The sequence below is a fragment of the Zonotrichia albicollis genome, chromosome 6 (assembly GCF_047830755.1).
Source record: "Zonotrichia albicollis isolate bZonAlb1 chromosome 6, bZonAlb1.hap1, whole genome shotgun sequence".
Classification (NCBI taxonomy): Eukaryota; Metazoa; Chordata; class Aves; order Passeriformes; family Passerellidae; genus Zonotrichia; species Zonotrichia albicollis.
Window position 1 is genome coordinate 41,302,119 of NC_133824.1, and position 25,667 is coordinate 41,327,785.

General features: G+C 42.7%; 1 protein-coding gene across 1 annotated transcript in view; it reads right to left on the reverse strand.

The window, feature by feature from the left end:
* The window catches only part of OSBPL5 (oxysterol binding protein like 5), a 178,980-nt gene extending 157,504 nt beyond the window's left edge, over nucleotides 1–21,476 (reverse strand). The window contains exon 1 of the mRNA XM_005486582.4: nucleotides 21,295–21,476. Within this exon, the coding sequence (XP_005486639.1) occupies nucleotides 21,295–21,309 (15 nt within the window). The 5' untranslated portion in view covers nucleotides 21,310–21,476. The remainder of the gene's footprint in view (nucleotides 1–21,294) is intronic.
* Between the last annotated feature and the right edge of the window lie 4,191 nt (nucleotides 21,477–25,667).

Genomic DNA, 25,667 nt, shown 5'->3' on the forward strand with positions numbered 1-25,667 from the left:
TGCACATTTTCTTTTTACAGCTCTTTTACTTGCAATTTTTGCTATAGGCTGCATCCTCCTTCATACTCCTGGAAGCACTGATTCACTGGGAGCTCTGGGTCAGTGCTCCAGAGAGAGGTCTGGGGAGCACCTTCCCAACCCACCACATTCCAGTTTCAGAGCTTCTTGTCCTGCACTTTGGTATCTCCACCCTCAAAAACAGGGTATGCCTTCTTTTTGCATAAGACTCAGAAGGGATCCCCTGTTTGCTGCCTGGCCAGACATGCAGGGAGGAAACCCCAGGTGTGACTGTACTAAAGGGGAGCATCCTCTCTCCTGTGGAACCGTGGCTGCCCAGGATGCCATGTGCCTCTCTGCCCCACTTGCAGGGATGCATCAGCCCTGGGAAGGCAAAGTGTTGGTCCAGGCAAAGCCAAACTGAGCTACCTACACTCACTCAGGCCTCAGTGAAGTGTGTGTCACTGGTGCCCGTAATTTGGCTATCAACACATGTTCTGGTGGGCTCACATTTTAGGCATGTTCATGGTGTAGGGACTCTTTGCACAAATATTAATGAGTAGCTCAAGGGCATGGCAGCAAAGCACTAGGGTAGAATTATAACCACATTTGGCATGATGTATAGAGCAGGGTGACAGAGGGCCTATTATAGATTTTGGGTTAATATTCATCATTGACTATCACTACTTATCAGGAAAAGCAGTGTGTTTTATTAAACTTTGAAATAAGGAATAGATTAATTGTCCTGACTGCACAATCCAGTCACTAAACTTCTTCTGGGGCACAGGTTATCTTTTTTTTCTCCATAGTTGCAGATTATGAGGAACTGTAAGTTAACCTGGCACATGGAAATACTTCCCACCTTATACATCAACACCAAGGTGTTATTTCCTAGCTTGGAGTAACCACAAAGTCAGCAAAGCACCATGCCTGGAAATGAAGAGAAAAATTGTTTCCTGGGCTTTGTTCAGGTGCTCTACTGCAAGTGCCAGCAAGAGGGCCTCTTCCCTCCAACAGCAATGGTAACTGCAGGGCTGGGATGCCAGGAAAAAGAGTGTTAGGCAGGAACAGGCTGGAAGTACCACCTAATGGTAAATGGTGCCAGTTAGCCATGCCTAAACAGATGCCCCCTGGGGGACTAGCAGTCTGCCCACACTGGGCTTTGGAAAATATTGGACCAGTAGGAAACAGGTGAATGCTCGAGTATCAGTGCGTGCTGTGAAAGCCCAGAAGCTTTGGCCTTCCCTTCCTTTCCCACAGCATCCCAGAATTCCCACTTCTTCCTGGTCAAACCACCACAACTCCACAGCTTTGAAAGAGAGAATGAGGCTGCTCTCCTAACCCAGCAGAGTTCCCTGGTTCTGGCAGGGAGCTCTGGTACATCTTGCACAGGCTCTGTCACTGCAGAGAGTGTCCCATCATCACTAAGCTGAAGGAAGCCAAAGATTTAAAACTTAATAGTCTCTGTCAACATCAATCTTTTCAGAAGATAGAACAACAACAAACTTAATAGAAGTTCTAAAACTTCTAGAACTTCTGTTCTTTAACAGTATCTGTTAAAGCAGCAAAACAGCTTTAACAGATACTGTAGGCCTAGTGAGACTGCTAAGGAATGACAGAAAGCATATGGAGATTCAACTTACTGACATAAATTTAGGGACATCAGCACAGCTGCAGAAAACATTGATTCTTTAAAAAAAAGATAGTTTTTTATACAGAGATATGGAAAAAAGAGGAGGAGAGAGGATATGTTATCTCAAAAGAAATAGATACCTGCCTTATTTCCTAGGTATTTTTGGACTCAATTTTCCCCTTGCGTAAATCAGTAGGAAAGTCATCTTCAGCAGCATATATAAGTACATAATTATCTTTAAGTAGATGCTTCATCCTGATTTAATCACATTGCTGCATTTGTGCCTAAATCAAAATGCTCTTAAGAATCTTAAAACTACAGTACAAAAGACATGTAAGAGGTCAAATTCAGATACTCCAGGGTAGAAGGTAAATTGCTACTGCCAATGAGCTGCTAGAAAAAATGGTGTTATCTTTCACTAAGAAATTACACTGTGCTATAGTAAGACAAAGAGAATTTGTCTTTTCACCCATTTCCTACTCTGTTTCCCATCAGCTAAAAATGACTCTGCAAGAGTCAGAGCAGTAAAATACAGTAAAAACTCTTAGGAAAAAAGCTAAAATGCAGCAAACCTCTTGTGTTACATTTAGAGATAATGAATTGCACAAATTGCTTCCACAAATAAATGAAGAATGAAGCAGCTCGTAATTGCCGAGCTGACCTGGTATTCTCAGACTGTTACTACTGTAACAGAGTGGATGTTGCATGCCTAAATAATAGATACTGCAATTCAGCAAAGTAGTTGTTTCACTCTCATTTAAGTGAAGCTGAGATAAGACAACCCATTATGGGGTAGGTTATACCTTAACATTGCTCATTTCAGTAACACACCAAATTCTTTTACATCCTTTTTCAAGTTACAAGAACTGGAGTAACATCTAAGAAATCCCCATTAAAAAATAAAAGAGAAATATGATCTCACTGGTTTTATCTACTGCACAAAATAGCACACTAATTCATTCCAACATAATGGATATCAGACTTGATAATCAAGCAGTGTTTAAATTGCCCTATAAGACAAGATTATAAAAAGATGCACAGCTTGTTTCAGAAAGAGTTTCTAATGGGATACTTACAGAATCAGCAAGCCAGAAAGTTTCTTGGCAGCCCAGTGCTGCATATCTTCACCTTGTTTTCCCAGTGCCATTCTTCAGTCAGCTTGTGATTTTCCAACACAGAAAATCTTCTTGGAATTTTCTACAGGGGAAAAAAAACCCTCAAACCCCAAAACCTTGCCTGTGTTCAGGGTCTACCTCTTTTTGAAACACTAAATAAAAGTCTCCATACCCTTGACATCATTCAGGGAAGAAGGAAGGAAGGCTAATGTGAGCACCTAAGGCCTACATTATATTACAAGCAATGCCAGCTTCACACATCTGGCTGCTGCCTCACTTGCTGAAGACTCACATTGACCACAGTCTCTTTAAATCCCCTTGCATTCTCTTGCACTTTATCATCTCCTGGGTCAAACTGGGCTCTGGGGAGCACCTTCTTTTTATTCTCTCTCCGTGCTAGACTGAGCATCATGGAGCTGCTTGGTGTTAATCAGCCCAGCACAAACACCCCTCCCAGAGCAGCAAGGAACTCTTCCCAGAGCAGCAGGCCCCCATTTCCCACTGCTGCCTGCACCCTCCACAGGCACCCACAGCAGGGCCTGGGACTGAGGTGCAGGAATAGGGACATGGAAGAAAAACAGCTTTGGGAGATGAAAAGAAGTGAGGAGATGCTGTGGGTGGGGGGAGCCACCTTGGGTGGGCAGGGAGGATGCACACAATTTTGTGAGTTTGGGTGATGTGCATGAGTGGGTAATACTGGAAACATAATTTTTAACAGTTTACAGAAAGAAGATGGTGATTAGTCCATGGCATTTGTCATTAAACCTTGATGAAACTCAGTGTGTGCATTTGGTTAATTGGCTACCATTAATAATGCATGACTAAACTACACCAAAACACCACTGAAATGGGAAAATTTTCCTTAGTTTTGTCCCATCCCTCATTTTAGGGAAGAAAAATTGTGATAGGTATGGCATTGCACTGGGACTTTAGAAGTACAGATGGAAAGTCTGCCTCTTCCCAGGCGCTGTAAGCCTTCACATACTAAAATCTTTGAAATAATCTCTGAATACTTAGATATTCAGGGCCTTGGACAGCCTTGTTCTCCCCTGCTACATGAAGTCTGCTTGAGCAATACTTGATCTCCAGCTAGCTGGAAAAAATCTACCTCAGGAACATCAGTGCTTTGCACTGATTTATTCCATCTCACTTTGTTTCATAGGGCATGGGCATATGGCTCGAGCTAATATGTTACTGTGCCAATATGTTACATGTGCAAACACTCAGGCACCTCATTTATCCACCTGTGAAAAATTAGTTTGGCACTTATTGGTCAGTACTGGCACATGTGGAGCTGTTAAAGCTGAAAGGTTTCAATAAAAATTAGGGAAAACTGCCTGATGCTGGCCTGTTTCCTCATCCCAAAAGGGGGGTAAAAAGAAGCAAAACCTTTTCTCGATCCTGTCTAGTCCAGTACAAAGAGAAATAAAATAAAAACCAGCAGACATGCCATCAGAGACACTCCAGAAATGCCTAGCACAAAGCCTGGACAGAGCTTTGCTCTCTGAAGCCTGCAGTGTACCAGAGGATGCACTGGGAAGCCACTGTGGGGGCAATTGCTCACCCTGAGCTTAGTGCTCACTTAGCAAAGTGGAAGAGAGAGTCCATCCCCCCTTGGGTACCAGCTGAGGGCTGGGCCCAATATCCAGTAGGCAGGTGCTGGATATAAAAGAGAACAATGCTTTGTGTTTGAGATGCTGCCTTCTACCTGCAAATTGTGTGCCTTTCTCATCTTTCCTAGACATTTCTCTTGGGCATCGGCTCCGCATGGTCACCATCACAGCTTATGTTAAACCACCTTCTTTGCAGAGATTTTGGCTGCCTCCTGTTTGGAGATTCCCCACCTGACTTCCAGAAGATTGTGGGGGTGAGATTAAAAACCACAAGCAAACAAACAGGGAATGTGCTATTTTTGTGTATTAATTCTTCTGCCTTTTCTTCCAGGCACATCATCTAGAGATGCCTTGTGCAGTGAAACACAGCCCTGCATAAGGAACCCACACCTGGAAGCATTCAGAGCCAAGACTCCTCTGGGAAGGCTTAAAGGGAGGATTTGGGAGATTTGTAAGATTTGTGCCAGCCTTAGAACTGAGATAAATGTCTCTCCAGAACACAGAGCCCTTTTCACCCTGAAAGAGCCTTTTAGAGAGGGAACATTTCTCCCTGTTGTCAGTCTGTTGAATGAGGTTGTCTGGTACAAGTAGAAACAAATGTAACTAAACCTTGAAATTGCAAAAAGAAAAGATAAATGAGACCCCAAGGCTACCAATGATACAATTAGATGGTTTGCACATGGAACTGTTAACAATAGATGTTTTTCCAGAATAAGTCCTTATGCTTTCAAGACATATGTCTTTTCAATCATCAGCTCTTTTAAGAGGTTCACAATAAATGAGTGCAAAGCAAATTAATGGAGAACATGATTCCATTTCATTAACTGGTAAGCACTTTATACTCTCACAGAGAGATTTTTGTTCCTCCTCAGGCATCTAATTACCAGAATAAAAATAAATTTAAAGATTCTTCCCCTTGGAGCCTACGTTTAGATATATTTCCAGAACTGTACCTTTTATTTCAGTCAGGATGATGTAGAAATTATAGTAGTGAGAAGGGGATGTGACTTTCCCTGCAGGCTTGAAGAATTTGATTTGCTTGTTAGAAACACCATCCATAAAACCTGCAGTCCTCATCCTCCAGAAAGAGTGGCAGGGAAAGCCAACAGATGAGTCAGGATGATATTTACTGTGCCCAAATTAGCACTGGGTGTGTACACATCAGTGTGTTTCTTTGAGGGTTGGCTTCCTGTTTGTGGAAGCCATTCCAGGGCAAATCTTGAGCCTTTCTGAGTCATGTTGGTCTCTTCAGCAGGGTTACACAGGTTACTGAGCTGTGTTTCACCCAGAAGATGGTTGTCTTGCAGTACAACATATACCATCAAGACAGCTTTTCTGCCAGCCCAGCTGGAAAGCAGGACACACTGGAATCATTCTCCATCACTTCTCTGGCACTCAGGGTACCCTCTGCAGAGCAATCTTGCTAACTCTACATACTCTTAGATTTCAGCAAAGCATAAGGGGTTGCCCATGAAGAGCAGATGAATAAAAAAGAAAGACTAAAAAATGTGTCCCTGGCTAGATAAAATTACTCAGGTCTAGAGTTAACTTAATCATGTGTGATAACAAAGGATATATTGGTCAAGAGGATTTGAGGTGTATTGTGATGAGACTTTTTTTCCCCTCTTCCCTGAATTATTTGCAAAATCAACACAAATTTTCGAAGTGTTTTTCTGATTTTCAATTGGGTTTTTTTGCTAAATGAGAATCATTCACTTGTAGCCCTGACAAAATAACTACAGGAAATTGCTTCTTTCTGCTGCTCTCCACAGCAAGTGTTAATATGCACAGAAATTAGCACATTTTTCAGAAAGGGAAATCGTCCAAGAAATTAAGGAAGTACAATATGTCTTAAAAGACTGAATCTGCTCCAGTATTTTCAAAACAATATGCAAGAGCTGAGGTGTGTGACTCCTACTGGCACTAGGGAGAGTCACAACATTGCAGTAGAGGACTTTGAGATGAGCATGTCTGAAACCTGATTTCACTAAGCTTTAAACCAGCCCTGCCCTGCAAGAGCTTACAGCTTCCTGGGAGTACAGAGGAGAAAGCAAACAAACAAAACCGGTGAAGAGAAAAACTTCTGAATAGCAAAGGCAATGTGTAAGGGAAAGTTAAGAAGAAATGACAGTATTATTTGATTCATTGCCTAGAAAATTGGCAGTGATCAAGATGAGGCTTTTAAAGAATGGCTAGTCTGAGTTGTTTTAAATAAAATTCACCTCTGGTATGAGCTGCAACTATATCTATCTACACACATTTTGACAGACAGACAAAGTTGAACCCTTTTTATAAGCACCTAAGCATGTGGGGTAAAGGATAAACACCTGGAGTGAACTACAAGTATCTGTAGTTGTATAGTCAGTAGAGTAAAAACCCAATTAATGCACTGCAACCCAAACCTTCACAGAGTAGTTTAAAAAGGGCATCACTGGTGGCTACAATGATTTGCCCTCTGGGAATGCTCACTCTCACTGACTATTGGAAGATTCCTACCAACCAGAAGTCAAACTAAAGTTAGATAAAGTTAGTTACTTTGTCAGATAGTCTGGAAAAGTAAAATAACTTCTGTAGGGTTAAAAATTTTCCTGGAAGACTTTTCTCAGATGGCATTTTAGAATTATTGTCATTAAAATGAAGATCTTTTAATGATTGACTTCAATGGGAGTACATTCCCATTAATGCCAAACATTTTGAGAATGTTGTGGTTTTTATATTCAAGTGTAAAATCACTGGTTCTTAAGGGAGTGCTATCAGAAAGACAGCTGAACTTCCTCCAGTGATTTAATTTGGTCTGCAACAAATCTCAGTAAAAGAGACAGTTATATCCTGGATATTAAGGCTTTCATGCAGAGGTTCACCAGATTTCACATCCCTACAAGAAGACCTTGTTTAACTGAAGGGATTTAAAGCAAGTCCTCAAAAAGGGAGCATGCAGAAACTGGTTTGAGTGCCTTTTTTTACCAGCAAGGCACTAGACAACACTGCCTGGCATGTTGCTGTTTAGACTGACAGCCAGCTGAGAAGGAGCTGGGTATATGACCTGACTTTGTATTTCTTTGGAAAATTATCCTTTTTATGCCAAATGCTTCTTCAACATCCTAAAAACAATCACATAAAGGAGGTAAAGTTGCCTTTTCCTGTAACACACGAGAAAAAATAAAGATTATTTAATTCTTGCCCCACTGTTGACTTACAGATGCAGCAAAATTCAGTCTCTAAACAGTAATCTCAGAAGACATGAGGATTTCCCAAAGGGAGTCATGGTAGAGTTTTTCCCTCCCCCATCCTACCTGCTGCAGAGCCAACCTTCAATCCTGGGCAAGCACTGACAGCAAACAGTGATAAAACCTCCTTGGCAGGATCCTCCGTTTTGTGAGTGGCCAATATCTCAGCTGCAATCTCAGAATTGCTGTGAATTGGGGCCAGCTGTCCTTGCTTCCCACCACAGACTCTGCACTGGGCCATGGAGCACACACTGTCACACCAGGGTTGAGAGTATATTCCACCACAATGACTTTTTACTTTGTCAGGTAAACTATGACACTGACAAATATTGTCTAATAAAAACATTTCTAGTGTTAGGCCAAAGAAGAGGGTTGCATGTTTAAATATCATGGCTAAGGGTATACATTGTTCTTCAAGGCAGAGGGAATATGAGGTGAAAAGAAGCTAAAAATCAAGCTGCAAAAATATTAGTGCTTCTAGGAATGTCCAGAAACAACTAAAGAAAGGATTGTGTTTTGTTTGATAGAAGAGAAGCACTCAGCTGCCCAAATTAAAAATAACTGAACTCCAGTTCTCTGAATTTACTTCACTACATTGCTGGCTTTATCTATGCCAGCCTTAAATCCTGGAGTAATTGGAAATTAAGTAATTGAAAATTTAAGTAGAATAATTCCTGTTTCTAGCACTTGAGATTTCAGTTTGGTGAGTTTATAAGAGTTTTTGCAAAAAGCTTACAGTAGGCCTAAATTTGCATATTTGGACCTTTACTGGGACCAGTGTCTGAGCACAGAGTGGTGTGTTCCCTCTGTGGACACCCCAGGAAACCACAAGGCATAAAATGAGTGTGTGAGAACTGATGTTTGACATTCCTAGGCCAGGGGCTAACCTGGCAAGCACAGCACTTGCAAGGCCTAAGCAGAAAAGGTTTAAACTCTACTTAAGCAGCTGCAAGGGCTTTTGAAATCCTATCCTCCAGAAACCATAACCTATTTCTTCTCAGCTTCTGGCAGAGCACACACTCCTCTTGTTAATAAAGCAAAGCACCACTAAGGAATTCACAGCCACTGGAAAAAAAAAAAGTCCGATGTAAAGCAGCAATTTAACTAGGAGAGCTCTAGATAAAGGCCTTTTACTTTGGGATCTGACATAAGGCTGTCACTAACAAGACAACACACTTACCTGTGAATAAGGTGTTTATAAAATTCCTTGACTACAAATACATCAGAGCCAAGTCCATGAATAATTGTGCTCCTGACTGGGCATCTTGCCCTGTCCCAAAATTTGATGCCTTTGGCCCTCCTGCTCCTTTTGCAGGGTGTACTGGCACTGCAGGCAGCCTTCCTTCCTGTGTCAGTCCCCTCCAAAGTGGAGCCTGGTTCCAACCCCACATTTGCTGAGGCATGTGGAAAACAGCAGCTGCACACACCAAAAGGCCAAAAAACCCAGATCCAACTACTCCAGGCAGTCCTGGTGAGCTGCCTCCTGGAATTCACTAGTAATATACACAAAGATACATCCTAGCAAAATACAGCCTATCATCTTTAAAATCAGCTCTGGCCACTGACTGCCACACCTGGGAGCAATGAGCAGGTGTATGGAAAAGAAGCAGGAGACCCAAATGGGCCTGAAACATGGTGAAATGCTTCCTCAGGAAGATATTGCAGATTGGTCAGAGGATTTTGGATTCATATTCAAAGTCTGCTGATTTACATAAATCCTGATCTTTCTGCAATTCATTATCAACTCTGCTAAGATTAGGATACTATTTTTTTTCACATTGGGTCCTCAATTCTTTAGTAGTTCTGGACTCCAAAACTTCCCTTCAGCTTTCCATTCTTAATTTTGTAAGATTGTGGAAGACTTGGAAAAATACTAGTTGTTTTATGCCAGAATAAATGAAGGTCACTAGCTATGAGGAATCAACTTGTTATTAAATCTATTTGTGTATCAAAAGAAGGATCCAGACATAAGAGTACACATATTTCAAGAGAACATTATTAGTATACTTCAAATATTTATTAGAACTCTATAAATTATGTATACAGTTGTTTGTGAGGCCACATAACATCATTGGTCGTAGTCTGGCTTTTTGTTTGGAACAAGGCAGAAAATGTCACTGAACTCATGTATATGTATTTTATATTTTAAAAACCCCATACATCATCTTTATTTAGTGAAGGGTCCCCCCACAAGCACTGATAAGTTGTTTCAGTGATTGATTACCCTCTTTCATGTAAAGATCATGTTTATCTGCTTATCCTTCACCCCCAGTGCTGACTCTCGGGCAACAGAGCCTCTGATGTGCTGTTGTCTCTGATAAGAGAACCCTCAGCAGGACGCACAGCTGGGCAGGGATGGGTGAGGTAAATCAAGCACTACCAGCAGCACAGCCTCCAGATACTGCTCCCCTCCTGACCATGTTGTTCTTGTAAGGCAAGCTAGCTGGCCCACATTTGGGGATGATCTGAGGCAGTCATACTGCTCCTGGTACCCAGAAACAGCCAAGGGAAGCAATTTGAGTGCTCCTACACAGCATCCTCTCACAGCAACATACACTGCCAATATCCACAGGCTGCAGTCAGGTGGCATGGGAAAGAAAGTCCTCCCAGTACATTGGCAGGAGGCAAGACAGACAACTCCCAGACTGCAGTTTTTGGTCAGAATAATCCAGAAACCAGCTGCATCTGACTTCTTTCCCCAGGTACAGCTCAGCTGGTTCAAATGCCTGAGGAGATCTCCCCCCTGTTCTTACACCATAGCATAGAGCAGTGGCTGTGTAGAAACACCTCATTGTCTTCCTGCACCCACCTCCCACTGAGGCAGACAGCCCTGGCTCAGCAAGCACCTTCTGCTCCGTGCTGCCTCTGACCCACTCATCTGCTCCAGTGCTTTTGCTGCTTCCTTCCAGGTCACTGCCCTGCCTCTAAAAGCACATTCCCTCCACCTTCAAAACCTTGACAGAGTCTGAGTTAAAACAGCCACTGTCAGCACTGGCTGCTGGCAGCCTGACCCTCAGCTGACAGCAAAGCAGACAGTGCTAAAGCTTGCCTTTCTCCTCCCAGCTCCTGCTCTATGTATGTATTTGCAGGAATCATAAAAGCTCAGGCACCTTCCCCATCACCATTCAAGACATTACAGCAGCCACAGGAAAAAGCCTTTTCCTTTCTGAGGAAACTACTCCCTGCTCGTCCTCACTGCTGCCCAAATAGATTTCTGTAACAAAAGCCAATCAACCTCAGGTAGCTCCTGGAGGAGTCAAAGAAGACATGATTTGGTTAGGTCACAGTCTGATTGCAGCTCTGAATCTGCCTAGATCCATTAGAACTCCTGAAGAAATCTTGTTCGCATCTATTTAGTAGATTATAGAAACAAATATGTTTCCAGCCAAGCAGTTTTAGAGGACTATTTCTCTGCAGACCCTTGCAAGGGAAGAACCCTCTGACATCACTTTGCTCAGGAGGGTCTGGACATACACTGCACCCTTTTGTGTTGCACCTGACTGATCCTTGTGCATGTAAAACCAGACACCCTCTCTTCAGAGGGGTGTCATTTTCTTCTCTTTCCCAGAGATTCTGGGGATGTGATCCAGCTGATAAACGCAGTCAGCATATGGGAGTCTCCCCGGAAATACAATAACATATCTCCAGACATTTCAGCTCCGGCAGCTCAGATAAATTTTACCCTGCATCCAGCCATGGCCAGGACAGAAATGCCTTTTTCAGAGGAAGCTGATGATCTTGGCAAAACACATCCTCCTGCATCACGAGGGACAGGGGATGAACAAATCTCACACTGGCAGAACAAGGAGCATCAAAGTAGAAAGCTGCACATATCCTGGCAGCGATTTTTTGATGGGTGAACTTGGGGCCAAGCTGAGCAGGTTTGCCTCAGCCTTGCACTGCAGTCTGGGCAGCCTGTCACACCTCCAGACTTGTGATATATTCCCAGCACTGGCCCTTGATCAAACTCTCCTGTCATTTCCCTGGGCCAGTACTCTAACATCTGACCACAAATTCCTCCTTTACCACAAGGAAATGACTGCTAACATACATAGAGTTAACCTTGCACATTTGTTAGTTATGGTTAAGGAAATGAGGCAAAAATTGAGGGGTTTTATGTCCACTGTCAAATCAAAAATGTCTTTGGTTTCTTTTAGGGAGGTAAAGGACAAGACATATTTAATGCTACATTGTTTCCCTTATGAAACCCTATTTTATTCTTCTGTAACTTTGTGAAAGAAAATGGGTTAAAGTTCCAAGTGGCCCAATTCTCTGCTGCAGAGAAGTGGTAACTAACTTCTTTGTGAGCACCATGTATTTATTTACAGTTGAAGTTGAAACGGCACTCATCCTTGCAAGTGACCAAGAGATGTCACTGATACCTTCCACAGGGTTGGGTGCCCACCAGGTGGTGAACTCAACTGGCTTTGGCAGCACCCACCAAATGTGGGTGCAGATGGTGCCATGTGAAAGTCCTGCACCTCTGTCTGAGATACCTTTTTTCCCAAAGCTTTAGATATTTCTCTTATTTTGAGAACAAAGACAGCTTGCCTCGGCAGAGCTAACAGGTCAGGAAGACCTAAAAGATGCCCTTAAAGGTTTCTTTGCTTTTAAGTGAAGTGGCCCTGCAAATGGCTTATTCAAGTGCCATCAATTTAGCGGAGGTTTTTTGAAGTAGAATTTTGTATTTCAGTTTCCCATGTGGGGTTATGCATTTCTGGTTTGTGCTCAAGGAGGAGGAGGCAGTTAAAAAAAAAAGTGAACAGAATATTCATGAGTGGGATAAAGCAATATACTTCTCATGAAGCAACAAAACCAAAAAAATTTAATGGGATTTGACTTTATCTCATATAGTCTCACTAATCTACTATAGAGTGATACTTCCTTTAAAAAAATGCAAGATATTTCATTTTTAAAAACCTCTTTTCTTAGTTTTTCCTGAATTTGTTTTACTCTTTCTGGTAGCCAAATAAATTGATTTCAATAAAGCAGTAATATATTAAGTCTCAGTAATAAAGATTGGCAGAAAATTAGTTTAATTTTTTAGGAGTTTGAGTTTTTTAAGAAGGCTTTTCTTCCCTGAGAAATTTGGCAACCTAACTTTGAGCAGAGGGACTACAACACTACAAACAGATTATGTTTGTTTTTCTGGCCCCACTGATGATGTCTCCACAAATTTGCATTTTTGAAAGCAAATGTAAGATCCACAAAAGATGTCCCCCTCTGCTGAGTTTACTGAAATGTTAGTGCTTCCTGGACGACAGAATCCCAGGATGGCTGGGGACAGAAGGGACCTCTGGAGGTCAGCCAAGCCTCAGTCATACCCTGCCATGGTTCTACAGGCAGCTGGAGGGTCCCTGCAGCCATGGACAAAGGAAGCTCTGCACCAGCCACCTTCTTCTGTGTGCAAATTAACATAAGTTTTCTGATTCAGGAACCCATTGGCTGCTTTGTGCTGTCTTTTTAGGAAACCTTTCAGGGCTATTCCTTTTGCATAAGGATTGCATAAGATTCAACTTCCTAGGAAACTGAGCTAAAAAAAAAAATTAAAGCATAATGAGTGTCACAGCCAAGATTAGAGCCTGCAGGCAGGGATGTGTAAACCAAATGTGTGCTGTGGAGGAAGCAACAGTGTAACTGAACCAAACTGGCTCCTTGTGAGCTCCTGAGAATCTTTCCCAGATTTTAGACTTCTGATGGACTCTCTAGGATTCAGGAAGGAGCAAATCTTAGGTTTAGTATCAGAATAAACAGAGCCTGGGCACAGAAGAACTGAAGGACTTGCTTTGATTTACAGACACTGTCACATCCTATGATAATTAATTTCATTAACAGGCCTGATATCAATCTCTCATTACTAAAGGAAAGTGTCAGAAACAGCAGAAATTTCTCTCATTGCATATCTGCTCCACCATACTCTGCTCTCATGCTGGCAGGACTGCCAGTGTCAGGAGAGCAGCTGCATCCCTTGCCATGCTGGCAAAAGGAGCCTCCTTACAGACCAGCAAAGGCAATGTACTGTGAAGCTGTGTGTAAGGAGCTCTGCTTTCAAGGATAAGGAACACTCTGCCCAGCAGCCAGCTGACCTACATTTACAGCTGAAGATGTAAAGCTGACCCACAGGGACTTCTGTCTAACCTACAAACACAGAAGGAGGGCTACTCAAGCAGACCGTGTCTTTTAAAACTATAAACTGAGCAGGAGGAGCAGCATGGGGACAGCCTTTTCCTGCTCCCACTGTAAGAAGCAGCCCAGTTCAATATACCATGGTAAGCCACTGCCAGCAGGGGAGCACATCCCAGGACAACTCCTACCACCTCAATATGCCTTGCTGCAGGGAGAAAAGCACAATTTTGCTATGTGGTGGCAAGCAGAGTGAGCAGGGAGATGGCAGCCTGGGCTAAGCTGGGCAATGCAGGCCCTGGGGTCTCATTTCAGGGAGTAAAGCTGCAGCAAAGCCAGTGCTGCTGTGCTGTCTCTGCTGCCAGGCTCATGGCATCAAAGCTCACACAAGGAGCAGCACTGAGCCACAGCTCACCACGTGAGCAAGGGCAACCTTCAAAATACAAAGGGGACAAACAGTGCATTGTAGGGTTGCTAGGCCATAAAGAGAGCAGAGGAAGAGAGAGAGGCACCTTCCCCAGGCACAGTGGTGATAGTTGCATCAGCAGAAGAGAATCACACACATTTGGGATTTTTAACCCCCATCAAACAAAGTAGCTCTGTTGAGATCAGCACAGTGCTGCTCCACAGTGTATGAGGATCTTCACATTGGTATGAATCAGCCTTTAGAAAAAACAGGCTCCCACTTAATTTGCTGAGTCCTTCCCCCAAAACACTGATTTTTCTTGAACAGAGCATTCCCTGTCCCACTGTGGAGCTGCAAGGTCACATGACAAGGAAAGAGTACATCAGCTCTTTTTCCACTGCTACAGTGGTAAAGACATAAATGAAGAACTGACTGTTATCACAAGGCAAAATTGCATATCCTAAGCTCACCTTAAGACAGGCTGTAAGTGTTAATTAAGCTACCTTACCCAAAGTTAAATTACATCACACTGTGTCATCCCTGAATGGCACTTCTCTACATTGGAATTTTATGAGATAAAACCAGAGCAAGGAATAGCTCTGCTGAGCTCTGTAAATGTAAGTAAATAACCACGGAAGGAAATTATTAATAAAGCCTGGATAGAAAGACATCTCCCAGATTACTCAGTATTAATTTCCTTTCCATTTCATTTTGCAAAAATCTAACCACCTTTTATCAAAACTTCACACAGACAAGACCTTTCCTGGGACCATGCAAATGGCTTGTGCAGATGCAATAACCTGGGAGCCAGTGCAGCTGAACTGCAGCCTGGAGCAGGCACTGACTGCTGAGACACAGCCACGTGTCTTGCTTGCGACTCAGAGCTTGTGTTGGTGCAGTGGGTGTCTATATTTATCACACACTTGACTGGGTCATGGTTTTTACCTTGGTTCTCAGGTAGAAGTCACCTGCATATAGGAGATTCATGGCATTTCTGTGACATCCTGATGGAAAATGTGATGCCCATATATTGGAGCCAACATGGGACATCATCTTGAACACAAACCTTTCCTGTTTTCATGCATCATACCTTTGTCCTTCCAGCCACAGCCTTGTAATATAAAAGGGGGTTAAGAACTTAAGCAAATACTTTTTCTCTTTTTTTATATTAAACTTTGGTGTCCACCATATTAAATAAGGTCAAGAGGAATGAGGTTCGGTTTGCAGACCAAACAGGAGCATTTAATATAAAAATCTAATCTGCTGTGATAAAACTCTTGTTTCCTGTAACATGGATTCTGGAAAATAATTCTAGTCACAGAATCATGGAATCATAGAATAACCTGAGTAGGAAGATATCCATAAAGACTACTGAGTCCAACTCCTGGCCCTGCACAGGGCAAGTGTTCACTATTCCTTTGCTGAGAGAAGTGCATTTTCCTACCATGGTTTTTTCCAAGCACAATCCTTTCTATTAAAAAGGTTGAGGCAATTACCCATGACTGTCCCTGACAAAACTTATCAGTTCAGCAAGTCAATTCCATATTTTACTCCTTACAGATTTCAGCAGGGTCATGATCAGCAATGCTTTTTGGCCAAAGGTAGGCCCTTTTTACTTGTAGGAAATAGACATTTCTATTCATTCAAGGAAGATGGACTAGAAAAACATTTCAAAAGTGATTACAGGATTCAACACCATAAGCCCCTAAACCACTTCTAAAAGCTAGAAGGTCAGAGGCTTTAAAGCTGCTTTTGACAACTTTTAAATATTTTACCCTAATCTTGAGCCACAGCAATTTACAAGAACCTGAGGAGATGACAGACAGATCATTCCACAGTAAGGAACAGCCTGTCAGACATGATTTTTGTTAGTGACCATCTCCTCTAAGAACAGAAGCATTGACCAGCATATATTCCATGTGGCAAATTACATATTCACTAAAACCTATACAGTCATCTGGATTTATGAAACATTGCAGAACTCTCTCAAGGGAAACCAAAATAACAAGTACATAATCCTTCTGTAGTCTAGCCTGAAAATTACATGCCCGTAACAGCACATGGAGTGTTTTCCTCAAAAAATTCTTCCTAAGAACCAGCTGAAAAGAGAAGCCAGGTATGCTGGGGGAACATTTTCTACATTAGCACTAAAACAGCAAATTAAATTATTATATAACCTTTAAAGTCATCCCATCCTCCCCCCACCCCCTTTGGTTACCTATGTGGGGACCAATTTGTTCAACTTTGTGCCTTCTACTAGCTCTCCATTGTGAGAGCCTATTTTAGCCTAGATTCCCACAAATTGCCACATTTTAATGGCTTCTTGACCAAAGGAGCAATGCCCATCTGGACACACTCAGCCAGCCACATTTCATCAAACACATGACATGATGGTGCAGAAATGCACCATCTGCTTTAGGGTTTAAGCTTTCATATTGTGCCCATCTTTTGCAAAAGATTACGGGGAGACAAATCTTATATGGGGTCATGGGTGAGTCTGTGCAGTTTTGCCATTTGCTGCTGCCGAAGGAGAAGCTGAAACTACTCTGGGGGTGCTGACAGTGTTGCAGTTACAAGTGGCCACACGTTGCTGTCTTACTGATGAAACTTTTCCAAGGAGTCCAGCAGGCTTTCCCTTCCCCTGCTTCCATCCTGCATCTCCTTATCCCTGGGAGGTTCACATGAGCACTGTGAGGGAGGAAACCTCTTGTGTCTGGGGAGGTAGAAGTGTACATCCACACATACTTTGTAAGCACTTCAGTTTACATTAAAGGCACGAGCTGGGTATAATCATTATCATTTTGTGATAGGAACACCCAGAAAGGTCCCAGCCACTGTCTGCCCACTAAGATAAAAGTGGATGCAACAGCTACACCATGAAGGGAGGACATGAGCTGCTCTGGAGAAGTCCTGTCACCCATCCATCTGTTACAGCTGTGGGTGTAGAAAACATGGTGTTGCCTAGCTCCTGTTTTCTCCCAGACTGCAGTGCTCTGCAGAAAATAATGAGCAAACTTCAGCAAGCTTTGCTTTCCAAGACGGTATTTCCATGGAGATATTCCTGAATGTCTCCAGCTGGTGTCCTGGCTATGGATTTAGAAGTTTTGCTTCTAAAAGGTATGATAAATAATGTGATTAAAAGCAAATAGGTTGTCTTTATTCCAAGGGATGTGTGCATCAGGCTGGTGGGTTTTTGGTCATACAGATTTCTCACAAACAAAGAAATTCTAACTTTGCTTTGCGTTGCTTTCTAAATTTCTTCTCTGGTTAGTTTTTCTCTATCCCTGCATGCCAGGCACCCTGGAATCTGGATTGTGCACCACGGAAAAGTCATCCTCACATAGTCTGTGAAAGAATGGAATTTGCTAGTGGAGAAAGAGCTTTCCTGGCTATTTCCGCTGTGATTTGGAACATGAGGAGGTTGCTGGCTCTGCTGCTGGGTGCAGCATGCTCCAAGCCTTCAGACTGGAAAACTCTTGGAGTTTTCCAGTCTGGAAAAAACTTGGAGCTACCTAGGGTACCTTCTCCTGGTAGTGTCCATTCCCTTACTCAAGACAATATTTTGCTCAGAAAGCTGAGATCAATTGTTAGGTTCTGTATTCCTTGAAAATAAATGCCTTACTGTTGCAGAAGCTGCAGAGCATGTGATCAAAGGATGCCATATGGGCCATTTATTAACAATGAAAAATGAATGCACCATTTGTCAGGCTGTAATTGAAACGGAAGAACAATTCCAGTTTTCACTCCCACTGTTGATCTGGCTATCTGTATCACAGAGCATAAACAGTTTCTCGCCTTATTACTTCTAGCATGAATCCACAGCACATTAACTTTACACATGGATACTGAGAGTAAATATTTCATGTTATGACTCAATAACATGCTGGTATATATGTAAGCATATTGCCTACCAGCTTCCTACTTACATACATGTTAATGGGATTATGTTTATATACATATACAGAAAGATAAATTCACATCCAAGCTAACCAACCAACCAACCCAACAAAGATAAAAATAAAATCACTGCAGACAGTTTACATGTCATTCTGAATTTCAAGTGTTTTAAAACACTATTGCAATTTGCAAGTCCACATTCTAAATGAACATGTTGTAAGAGCATTGCATAGAAGCCATTTTAAACTGTCAAAATACAAATCAATGTATTTCCACTCCCTTAACTCAGGTCTTAAGCTAAAAACAAAACATTTCCAGATAAATGCTTTCTTAAGTCAAAGAATCATAGTTTTCTCTTGGTTTCATTTCTGCAGAATTGCCAAGTACAATCATTAACATAGATCACAAGCTTTATATTTTCAGTCGCCTCCTTTTCTACTTTTCTCCATTTTCTCCCCTCAAAATAAAATGCCTAAAACTGCCCTTAACTTTTATCTACTTCAACAAAACTGAGAAACTCACACCATTTACAAGGCTGAGGGAGGCAATTGGGGTGCAAAGCACCACAACAGACTGAAAGCAGAACAGGAAAAAATCTGCTGTTCTGTTTTGAGGGTGGCTTCAGTCATGGCCTTCCCACTGCTACAAGCTGAGGGCCAGGCCAGGAAAGGGCAATTCATCCCATGTGACTGATCCTCATCCCCTGCCCTGCCACAGGGCCCTGAGCCACCCTTGCTTCTCTGAGACTGCTCAGAGGCCACCAACACAGCTCAGGCACAAGGAGCATTCCTTGGGTATCCATTCCATGGTGCCCAAAGTAAGGCCACTCTACTTTTGGCTTGACTGACAGAAATCATCAACATTTTGCCTGTTGTGACATGTAGAGTGATGGCAAAGGCTCAAAAATAACTAAGCAGCCTTTCTTCAGCTCTTTCAGGATTGCTATTATCCTGGAACACACCAGCAGCACATGAGTAGCAGGGTTTCAAAAAGCCCTTGAATAATCAAGAGAATCACTCATTCCCCTCCAAATAAATTGCATCCTACTTAGTGGCAAAGCTCCATTTCTACCAAGGGTTACCTTCAATGTGTCTCATTTAAATCTTAAACCAGCAAAATTCACATATTTACTCATTTTTCCTCCCCCTTTTTTGCCTTTTCAATATTACAACTATAACAGCCACAGATTGCAACTTTACAGATGTGTGTTTGACATGAATACAAAAAGCTTCTCCAAGAGGACAAACAGGTACTGAGCTGGTATGTCAATACTATGTTTTTCACATTTGTTAAACTTAAATCTTGACCTGAGATAAGCTCTAATTCAGATTCCACAAGAAAATCCCAGGAAATCACAAACATATCTATAAAAGTAGGTATAAAACAGCCTCATCTTCCATATAATGACAGAGCCTGTGATTTCTGGAAGAGATGTTTGAAATCCAGTGAGTATGAATGTCAGCTTCCTGTGGCTACCTTGGAAGCCTCAGTCAGCAAGAACAGGAACAGGAATGGTGCAGAAACAGAAGAGCAAGCAAAAACATAGTTTAGACTATTTGCAGGGCCAAAGAAATAGTTACAAGAACCAGAGTTTGTCAATGCTACCAGGCACAATCGCACAAAAGTCATACTAAACCATATTTGTTTCATCATTTCTCATTAATACAAGATCCTAATTCACTCTCATAACCATAGGTGGTAACAGGGCCACATGACTTCATGGACTGCCATTCCACTTGTCATGGGAGCCAGTTCAGAAGTTATTTACTACTGAGCTGAAACAGAGATGGAATTCCTCCAAATGAGGCCTCTAGTCTACCCCACTTGGACATAATGGGGAGACTCCTCCTTACAATTACAGCAGCAAATCAATGTTCATGTCTCTCCTGCACATACAAACTTGGCCCTCCAGCTCTGTCCTCTTCCCAGAGTACTCAAAGTAACTTCAAAGCACAACTTCCACACAGCTTGGAAAGGCAGCTGTGGTGCAGGTGATTCCAAGAGATTATAGCCAGACCCATGCCATCCATTTCTGATTCCCTAAGGAATCCATTGCATCCCAGTTATGGTACTGCAAAGCTATTCCAGCCAAGGCAACTCATGAAGCTGCTCAGTTTTCTCCTTGGCCCTCAGGAAGAAGAATGAAGAAAAGCATCATTGCCATCAACAGTTGCGCTACTCACAGCCCATGAGTACGGGAAGTTCTAGCTGGGGAAGTCTTTGGGGACTGTGTATAGCTTTAGCCAGCTTTAATTTAATATTTTGACTCAGCTCTGAGGAAGCTACATTGTTCCTGCACTATGTTCAGGAGGGATCTGTTTGCAGAAAGCACTGACACCCCACTTCCTGCACCACCTTTCCTAAAAACCCCCTACGAATTATTAAAGAGAGATATTTTGAACAAGTACAGTGAGAAAATGTTGCTTCCCAAAGCTATCAAAAATAGACATCTTCAAACTCCCCTCCAAGTATCAGGGGGACTGCAGGCTGTGAGAGTGAAACTCAGGTTATTTAGTATAATTTTTGAATCAGCAGGTATGATGCACTCTCGGGTTTAACTGCAATCTTTGTATATTATAGGACTGCTGCAGTCTAAAAAGCTGCATTCCTTCATTCTGTTCCAGTGCTGCTGATCAACCATCAGTCCCTTAGGCAGCAATATTTTTGGGGGCTCTTCAGAAATGTTTATCTGTAGAGTTGTTTGCAACTGATGTAGGTGCAATGCAGCATTCTGCCACTTTGAGCACCACACACTCTGGGGGCTACATTAAAAACATTCCCTTCCTTTGCTCTGTCCTATTTTTGCTCTGTGGCAGAGCACAACTTGCAAAACGATCCATAGCATCAAACTTAACAGAAGTTACCCTTAAAAAAGAAAGGGCAGGATTAATCAGCAATTTTTAGAAGACTTGAGCAAATATTAGCAAGCAGCTCTGGTATTTTGAGTTTCCACTAGCAAAATAACAAAACCAAAGAAAACATTTTAATATCAACATCTTGCAGCTGCATTTTGCTCTCTCGTGGCTAAAAGCTTAAATCAATGTGTTGCAGCACAGGAAATAACCAGAGTAGGACACAAACACAGTGTTTTAACTCAGATCATTGCAACAGTTAATCGAGCATTTTGTGACAGCAAGCCATTTACCAAGTACATTTCCACATAATTAAGCAGCAAACAAGACAGAGTCCCCAGCAGCCTCACATTTAATTGTGTCAGCAATCAGATCATGAAGCACCCTACGCATACAGACGTGGCTATACGGACCTGGCTTTCTGTACTCACCGTGCAGCAAGGCATGGGTGTTACGCTGCTCTCCCAACAATCGCTTCAGAGCCCCAGGCAGAGTAACCTTCCTCTCACTCTCATCTCAGGCAAGTCAGTGCTTCTGGAAGGTGGCCAGGCAAGATCAGATTCATCAGCCAATAAAATTGTCTAAAGCTGCCGTTCCACAGGAGACCGTTCCTCCGGCTGCAGCCTCAGGAGCAGCCAATAAAGGAGAAAGTCAGCATCAGAGTGCAGGCGAGCATTTTGCCCCACACTGAGGGTCTGCTTGTCAAAACTCCAGCTTTCCCCTGCCTGTGCTGCTGCACACAGTCATCCTGCATGAAAAACAACTTGCACTTGGCTTGCCTGGCTAAAATAGGTGCACAGCTATTCTGAACGCTGACAAGGGTAAAGGAATCAGTCAGACAGGTGCCTCATGAGCTGGGAAGCAATACAGTGACATTTGGAGTCATGGATTCGTGCTGCTAGAGGGGTACCACAGCAGACCCAGCTTTTTGTGGGCACTGGGAATTACTGCTCACACAATGTTGCTTCAGTTGAAGACAGACCGTTCATGGGGGGCAATGTGGGGACTCTGAAAACCTTACCCCTGCTTTACCTCCCAGAGCTGGACCTGCTGCAGTGGCTGCGGGAAGCCATCCTGTCCTCAGCCCCACGTGTTTGTCCTGGACTTCATTGCCATTCAGAGGAGCCCTTGATTTCACCCTGCCAGTCCTACAGCAGCAGGAAAATATCCCAGTGTGCAGCAACACTTCACACAGCAGCTGTCTGACATCCCAGGATCCTTAGGGCTTGCCTTTCCTTGGAAAAACCAAAAAAGCCAATAAAAAAACAAAATCAGTCTTACTATGTGTTATCTAACCAACAGTAAATCCTAAATGTGACAAGGCATTTGTGACAGTTATGCATGAAAGCAAGTCAAGAAAGAACTTTGGAGGTATTTACTTGTAAATTAACAATCTGAGTAAGATCAGGCCTCTGTATTATCAGTCTGAACACACAGAGTTTGACAGCAGATAACACATTTTCGCCACAAAATCTTAGTAGAGAAAAAGCACAGGTGGTCTCTGCACAGTATTTTACTGCCTTGCTGGCATTTACCTCCCCTAACCTCTCAGATGTTAAAACTATTTGGATTTGCTTCCTCAGAAATCTTGCACCAAGGTGGTTTATCTGCAAAGCTGAGTTGCCACCCAATCTGACAGCAGCCCTGTGAAATCCCATTCTCAGCAACAGTTTTTTCAGTTTCCCAACACAAATGAAAAGCAAATACCACCCAGACTTCACCAGTGATGTTACATACCCTCACCTACATGTATTGGAGGACAAAATTGTCTGTAGCGCAGACAGCCCATTGGAAGGCTAAGACTTTGCAAAAAGCTACATTGCACCTTGAAATGGGAAGAGATTCTTAATGAAAAAGCAAATGATTAGGAAAAAAAGATTAGAATATGAAGATTGGAAATTAGAATAAATTAGATATTAGAATAGGGTCAGCAAGACTGTCATTAACAATAACTGGTTTTCATTTTCATGTGCCATTGCCTTTAAACTCCTGGTTTATAGGGATGTAGTTTTACATATTTATGAGAGACCTCTGCTCTCTTTCTAAATATTTATGTGAAACCTCTCCTTTCATGCTGGTACTACAGCTATTTGAAGGACAACAAGCCAAAGATGCATCCCCCAGAGCTCTGAAGTCTGTATTACACTGGAGGAGCTGGAAAAGAGGCTCCTCAGAATCCACACTATGATAAAATCAAGCAGCACAGAAGCACAGCCTGACTGAATTCAGCAGCCTGGACTTTGCACTCTGATCTTGAAAAGGGAAGAGGGTCCCAGGGAGGGTTGGCTGGGTAACGACAATCACATCAATATGGCTACACTTTGCTACTACATTGCTACTTTATTTAGCAATCTTGTCATATTTATGCTTCTGTACACTTGTCTCACACCACTGCTGCCTAATGCTCATTGGTTTAGTGGCTGTAATGACATATCCATGTTACTTGCTGGTTGGCTGTCATGCTATCAGGGTTTTTAGCTGAGGTGTGCTAAATTAGCAGTTCTCATACCATGTTTGGCATCTGGCTTTGTCCTTGCACAGTGCTTATTCCTCTTTGTTGTATCCATTCAAGGACAGTATATAGTCTATCTTGTTCTGAGGACAGAACATTGTCTTCAAAGTAACTCTGTAATCTGCAGTCCAGGGTTGTCCAATTCTTGTAAGAGTACAGCATGCCCTTGTTTTGCCAAGAATTCTTCTACAGAAAAGCTGCACATGCAAGCCTTCATGTTCTGGATTTTCCTTTGATGTAAATTGGAATTGACCCATGTCAATTCACAGAGGCTTTTCTTCCAGCTGGGGCTCTTCTGCTATCTCTGTAAAACACAGGGCTCCATTTGGACCCATGGTGCACTGCCATATTGTCCATCCAAGGGCAGCACTGGGCAGGGAGCACACACCAACCTGAAGGCAAGTACATGCTGAGGGCTCCCTCGAACAGGGCCTTGGGTCTTGGAAAGAGGCTTGTCCAGCAGTAACTTCAGAAAACAGTGCCTTGGCTGCAGAGAGGCAGCCAAGCTGGACATACACTTCCTCAGAGCAGCTGGCTTAAGGAAACCATGGGACACTTGACAGCAGGTGAGGAGCCTCCTTACCTCTGGGAGCAGAGAGCGCAACGCCAGCAGCAGGCCAGGACCCACACCAGTGACACACAATAGAGGGGGATGCCAAGCAGGTTCCCAGACCAGTCTGCCTCCAGGAACTTCTTCATTTTCACACTGCTGAAAAACCCATTCAGCCAGGCAGCTATGCCGGTGTCCCATCCCACTGGCAAGCATTGGGTTGATTTAGGCTGGAAATTGTGCACATTGTGCTAAAAACCTGATGAACACATACATTTGCTTCTCCTCTGTGTTTGGAGTATGGTCAAACTGCACAGAGAAGTGCTGCTGCAGGGTTTGGTTATCACTCATCATAAACTTTAGTTCCAAGACTTAAATTCAGTAACGGAGAACATTTTCTAAGCTGCTTTCTGCACATATTTGAGGTGATTTGGGCTCTAATTAATTTGGAACAGGGCAGGGAGTTCAGAAATTTTCCTTTTCTCTCTCTGACATCTCTGTGTCCCACTTTAGTTTTAAAGTGGTAAGGCACATCTAGATTAAGGCACTAGGAGGGAGAAAGAAAAGAAATCTAGCTGAATTAGAGATGGCTGACAGTACATTTCATCAACCCAATTGTGTACTCAAAGCTTTTCAGAATCCATAACAAGAGTGGCCATGCAAATCAGTGAGTCATTGCAACAGCTGAAGGGGAAAAACCCTACACACACACACAAAAAAAGGAAAAAAGTAAAAAAAAAAGCAGAACTCTGCTTATCTGCTGAACCTGTTCAGTGAGGAGTTTCCATAGTATGCTTGTGCTTTGCCTAGCCATAGCCCATTTTTATTCTCTTTAGCCTTTCACATTTCTCCTTTGTGAACTAGGGTGTTCTCTCTGGGAAAGCTACAGCCCTTTTTTACACTAGGACAGCCCAGCAGCCTGCAGGAAGCCTATGACACTTCAAGGAACCAAAGTGTATATTTGTAGTTAGAGCTAAGGCTGTTAAATCTGCTTTGGGCTTCTCTATAACACAAGATCAAAAGCTGCTTCCCTCTCCCCCATCTCTTCCAGCACCTGGATGTACAGCTGGCATGCACATGTCCCCAGAGAGGGGGTTGGGCAGTCTTAACCTTTTAACAGCAGTATTCTGCTTTTCTATGTTTTATGGGCTCAATATTTGCAGAGTTCCTTAATAGTTATTTATTTTTTTAAATATATAGATGTCCTCAGTGTTAAAAGAGAATATATTGATTTTTGGGAGAAAACTGTTTTGCCCTCAATCCTTCACACTTACTCTGATCACAAAGGACAGCAGGATGCTGTGACTTTCTGTAACTTCACCTTTTCTAGCAAGGAGTGACGAAAGGCCATATATATATGAAAACCAGTAAAATAATCAGAAGAACTCAGATTGTTTTTGCACCCACCTCAAGTCTAAGCAGTCCCCGCTTGTCAGGACTCCAGAAACATGGAGAAACCCAAGTGCAATATGCACCAGAAAACAGGCATTGATCCTAGAGTACACTAAAGCAGCCTGCAAGAGAGTAAGAGAAAATTATTTCCCTGTGAATTGTCTACCCCTGTGAGAAGTGAGATACCCTTACTTGGAGCAGGCGGGTCAGCAGGCACAGTAACCAGTGGTCCTGCTTTGAGGGGGAAGGCTGCTTCTGAGTGAACAGAATGTGGAAGGAGAGACAAGATCAAAGATTTGGTGTTGCAGTGCTCAGCTCTAGGTTGCTTCACACAGTCCTACTCCATGAGC